At 37.5% G+C, this 5,792-nt stretch overlaps 1 protein-coding gene across 1 annotated transcript; it reads right to left on the bottom strand.

Annotated features, from left to right (window-relative positions):
* Positions 1 to 472: 472 nt before the first annotated feature.
* On the bottom strand, positions 473 to 2,417 carry LOC135665425 (photosystem II CP47 reaction center protein). The gene has a single exon (XM_065177205.1). The coding sequence runs from the start codon at positions 2,141 to 2,143 to the stop codon at positions 617 to 619; it is 1,527 nt and encodes a 508-aa protein (XP_065033277.1). The 5' UTR covers positions 2,144 to 2,417; the 3' UTR covers positions 473 to 616.
* Between the last annotated feature and the right edge of the window lie 3,375 nt (positions 2,418 to 5,792).

The raw sequence follows: 5,792 nt of genomic DNA, 5'->3' as shown, positions 1-5,792 counted from the left end.
TAGAACTATCCTCAACGGTTTGTGTAGCCATAAATCCTATTTAATCATTGGTTGAGATCTGTTGACTTTGTATACCATTCCGTTGTAGTTGTAAATAAACGATCTTATCGTAGATCCATTGTGATCTTGAAATTGTCTAAAAATGGAAACAGCAACCCTAGTCGCCATCTTCATATCTGGTTTACTTGTAAGCTTTACTGGGTACGCCTTATATACCGCTTTTGGGCAACCCTCACAACAACTAAGAGATCCATTCGAAGAACACGGGGACTAGTTGAAGTAATGAGCCTCCCATATGGGGAGACTCATTACTTCAACTGAGATAATGAAAAATTATTTCATTTTTTAGTTGGAACCTTAGGCGGTTCTCGAAAAAAGATAGCGAAAAAAATTATCCCTAAAGTCGAGACTAAAAGGAATGTATAAACCAATGCTTCCATAGATTCGATCGTGGTTTACAATTATAGCTTCCACACCTATTCATTTGGCATCATTTACCATATAAAGAAAAGGAAAGAGTCAAAGAAAAGATGGTGATTCAAGTCAAGATTTCTTCAGTACCCTAACCCTATGTCAAATCAAAAAAAGAGGCGAAAGATACCAGAGCAATGTTGTATCAGACTACTTGTCTCTTTGTAGTTGGATCCCCAAGTTTTTGGAATGCTCCAAATTCCACTTGAGCATCCAAATCTGGATCAATGCCAGCAAAAACATCTCTGAACAAGGTTCTAGCGCCATGCCAAATGTGTCCGAAAAAGAAGAGCAAAGCAAACGTAGCATGGCCAAAAGTGAACCAACCCCTTGGACTGCTACGAAAAACGCCATCAGATTTCAAAGTAGCCCGATCTAATTCAAAAATTTCACCTAATTGGGCACGTCTAGCATATTTTTTTACAGTCGCAGGATCACTATAACTGACTCCATTGAGTTCGCCACCATAGAACTCAACAGTTACACCTACTTGTTCAACACTATACTTTGATTCTGCCCTTCTAAAAGGAACATCGGCTCTAACAATTCCGTCTCCATCTACCAAAACTACCGGAAATGTTTCAAAAAAGGTAGGCATACGACGTACAAAAAGCTCGCGCCCTTCTTTATCTCTAAAGACGGGGTGTCCTAACCACCCAACAGCTATTCCATCCCCGTTGTCCATTGACCCTGCTCTGAATAATCCCCCTTTTGCTGGATTATTACCAATGTAATCATAAAAAGCTAATTTTTCGGGAATTTTAGACCAAGCTTCCGATAAACTCAGATTTTGGGCTAGTCCGGCGCTAACTCTTCGATATATTTCTTGCTGAAAGTATCCCTGATCCCACTGATAACGAGTGGGACCAAATAATTCGATTGGGGTAGTTGCTGAACCATACCACATAGTTCCAGCAACAACGAAAGCTGCAAAAAAAACAGCAGCGATACTACTGGAAAGTACAGTTTCAATATTGCCCATACGTAATCCTTTGTATAGACGTTGAGGCGGACGGACACTAAGATGGAATAAGCCTGCTAATATGCCCAATGTACCCGCTGCAATATGATGAGAGGCTATTCCTCCGGGAACAAAAGGATCAAAGCCTTCTGCGCCCCACGCTGGACTTACGGGTTGTACTTTTCCAGTTAGTCCATAAGGATCGGACACCCATATTCCAGGACCATACAAACCTGTTACATGAAATGCGCCAAAGCCAAAGCAAGCCAACCCTGAGAGAAATAAATGAATTCCAAAGATCTTAGGCAAATCCAAAGATGGTTTGCCCGTACGTTCATCACAGAATATTTCTAGGTCCCAATACACCCAATGCCAGATAGCTGCCAAGAAGCACAAGCCAGAAAACACAATATGTGCCCCTGCCACACCTTCATAACTCCAAATACCGGGATTCGTTACAGTTCCTCCTGAAATACTCCAACCACCCCACGAATTGGTTATTCCTAAACGAGTCATGAAGGGTATAACGAACATACCTTGTCTCCACATTGGATCAAGAGCGGGGTCAGAGGGATCAAAAACCGCTAATTCGTATAAAGCCATCGAACCGGCCCAACCAGCAACTAGGGCTGTATGCATTATATGGACAGAAAGCAATCGACCGGGATCATTCAATACGACAGTATGAACACGATACCAAGGCAAACCCATGGAAATACCCCTTTATCAAAGAAAAATAGACACTATGTCACTTTATTTTATCGCATTGGAAAAGACTATACTATGTATCTAACCTTTTCAGTAGATTCCGTATGAGAAAGGGTTAATTTTTATTCCGTTCCATTGAAAATAATGGAACAATTCTGTTCGTAAGAACAAAGAGAAGCAGATCTATTCTATACCCGATAAGTACCAATACGCAATGGGAGGATTAGTTCTACTTTCGGGAAACGAATGCATAGATACTTGTTTATTACTCCAACGATTGATCCGTTAGTTAAAATTTTTCTTTATTCATTCTGTCTTACTCTATAAAATAAACCTTCCAATTTATGTATAAAAATCTATGTATAAAATACAATAAACAGAAAAAGGGATGAAGACGATAAAGCCATTGTTATGTTTCCACATTAAAGTGAAGTATAGTACTCAATTTTTTCTTTAATTTAATGCCCGTTGGTGTTCCAAAAGTACCTTTTCGGAGTCCTGGAGAGGAAGATGCAGTTTGGGTTGACTTATAGTGCGACTTGTCAGACATATTGGGTTATATGGAATTTACCCGTTCTCTCCCTCGATCGAAATATCCTCTGTTTCGCCTAAGAAATATTGTATTGAGTGAACCATCAATCATTCGGAGCGTGAAGTGCAATTAGATCAATTTATTTATTTTGAGGATCAATTAGGAGAATTTATGGTTGACTTGGAAAAATAAAAATAAAATAAAGTAATAAAGTATCCAGATAAAATAAAGTAATAAAGTATCCAGGCTCCGTTCAGAAAATACCAAATTGGTAATCCATGTAATGTATGATTACCGCTTGTATCATAAACGATTCTTATCCTTATTATAGGAGTGATTTCAAACGTCCAACCAATAACCAACGGAATAGTATGATGAGTACATCGAATGATTGGGGAAAGGCATGAAACGAATTGAAAAAAAAAAGTCGTAACAAAAAGAAGTGGTACTGAGACCATTTGCCCTATATGTGCAAATGGAATTCGGACAGATCTTTTCCCGGAGTAGAACATGAACCTAAAAGAATTGAAAAGGCCCATTCAGAAACAAGAAAATTACATCGTGATTTGAATGTCGATGAAACAATACATCAATGAGAGAGATTTGTTCAATTTCAATAAGTTCAGTAAATTCTTTTTTTATAGGTAAGGAAGCCAAAACTCATCTCATGTCTTTTTAAAAATGGAAGCTTTATTAGAAAAACAAAAACCTATTACAGAAAAAAAAAAAAAAAAAATAGAACTGGAATCGACACATTGATTCTTTTTTCGCAATTTTTTTGAACCGTATGCATCCAAAGGTGCACGTACAGTTCCTAAAGGAACCAATTTTGTCCTAATCAACCGACTTCATCGAGAAAGATTACTTTTTTTAGGTCAAGAGGTTAATAGCGAGATCTCAAATCAAATTGTTGGTCTCATGGTATATCTCAGTATAGAAGATAATACTAGGGATCTTTTTTTGTTTATAAACTCTCCCGGCGGATGGGTAGTATCAGGAATAGCTATTTATGATACTATGCAATTTGTGCCACCCGATGTGCATACAATATGCATGGGGTTAGCCGCTTCTATGGGATCTTTCATTCTGATCGGAGGAGAAATTACCAAACGTCTAGCATTCCCTCACGCTTGGCGCCAATGAGTTTTTATTTGAAAAAAAAAAGAAAGACTATGCCTTCGCCATATTGAATATGAATAATAAGTAATAATAGCATGGCACTTCGAGTTCGATATGAACAAACCATTATTGTTTTTTCATAACATGAGATTTTGTATCGAGATAGTAGTATGAAACAAAGGTTATTTCCGATTTGTTGATTTTATGTGTCGGGGGTACATTTCAGCGTCACAAACCATTTTTCTTCCACACCAGAAGTTTCTTTCTGATATTTATGTTATGGAAGAGTACGAAAATGAAAAAAAAAAAGATCAGTTTTCCTTATTTGATCGTATCAGAAAGGCACTTTGGGATTGCTAAATCACAGACGAGATAAATATATAAAGCAACAGAACCATCATAGTATTTTTGACTCCTACGAAAGGAAGGGTGGTAAATGGATCATTCAACGATCTGAATCAGATGGATTCTCTTTCTTTCTTAGATAGAATAGAAGAGAAGAAAAAAGTAAATTCCATTGCGGAGCCGTATGCAACGCACAGAAGATGCCTGTACGGTTGTTCAATTTCTTCTTGTTATTTTTTTTTTATCCCTTACATTAGCCCAATCATACGAGATAGAGGAACCGTTCATGATGTTATATCAATATCAATATATTTAGGGTCATGATTCATCAACCTGCTAGTTCTTTTTATGAATCACGAACAGGGGAATTTGTCCTGGAAATGGAAGAACTACTGAAACTTCGTGAAACCCTCACAAAGGTTTATGTACAAAGAACGGGCAAGCCTTTATGGGTTGTATCCGAAGACATGGAAAGGGATGTTTTTATGTCAGCAACAGAAGCCCAAGCTCATGGCATTGTTGATCTCGTAGCGGTCGAAAATGAAAATACCGGGGATTTCGTGTAAATCCATTTCAAACCATAATTCGAATTTTCTGTGATTTGGTATTGAATAGAAAAAATTCATAATCATCAATCCAATCATCAGGTTAAGATCGATCTAAACCAACCCATTCCATTCTAATTCTATATATACATATATATATATACGACATGCCAACTATTAAACAACTTATTAGAAACGCAAGACAGCCGATAAGAAATGTTACGAAATCTCCCGCTCTTAGAGGATGTCCTCAGCGTCGAGGAACATGTACTAGGGTGTATGTGCGACTCGTTCAGATCATGAGTTCGAACAAATGAGACAATTTTTCCAGTGTCAATGACCGGTACCAATGAATAGGGTAAATGGAAAAGATCTATCATATACCTATATTGTGTATGGAATTTATGGTTTCCATTGGTGCAAATCCAATCACCTAGATTTGAGATGAAAAGCAATTCCCCATTGGTAGCAAATAGTTATCCATTAAGCGGAGGAAATAGTATTATAAGAAGCAAAAAGATTATGCGCCTATTGTTAAAAGAGCGGACTAAGAGGGTCAGCTACCTAGCCAACTTTCCTAATTAAATGCCGTCACTGTATAGATAACTCTTAGTGTGAAAAGAGTTATTACTCTATAATTGATGGGTAGAGCCAAAGAGTGTGAACTATACAAGTTCACAATACCATTTGGTTAAATGAAAGAAGAGGCTCCGGTGTATAGAGAGGACCTCACCGTTTAAGAAGTAACCATAGAAACGATGGAACCCACTATTTTTTTTGAGTATCATTATAATTTCTTATTTGCAGGTGAAATGCCTGGACGGAATAAAAAATTGTGGTCAGGAAGGTTATAGTAGCAAAAGCCATTGGAATTTATATTTTATATATCGGAATAATCCGTTTTGTTATTAATCGACCGTGAGAGGGGAAAAGGATGACTGAAAGAATCGAAATCAATTAGTTATTCATTAAGGTTTAATTTGATTCAATGACCAGAGTTAGACGGGGATATACAGCTCGGAGACGTCGAACAAAAATTCGTTTATTTGCATCAACCTCTAGAGGAGCTCATTCAAGACTTACTCGAACGATTACTCAACAGAAAATGAGA

The sequence above is a fragment of the Musa acuminata genome, unplaced genomic scaffold (assembly GCF_036884655.1).
Source record: "Musa acuminata AAA Group cultivar baxijiao unplaced genomic scaffold, Cavendish_Baxijiao_AAA HiC_scaffold_1002, whole genome shotgun sequence".
In the NCBI taxonomy this organism is placed as follows: Eukaryota; Viridiplantae; Streptophyta; class Magnoliopsida; order Zingiberales; family Musaceae; genus Musa; species Musa acuminata.
This window is presented reverse-complemented; position numbering and strand designations above follow the sequence as displayed.

Bases quoted from the DNA above. Each gene is read 5' to 3' on its own strand.
- LOC135665425 (XM_065177205.1), bottom strand. From the start codon at position 2,143: ATGGGTTTGCCTTGGTATCGTGTTCATACTGTCGTATTGAATGATCCC.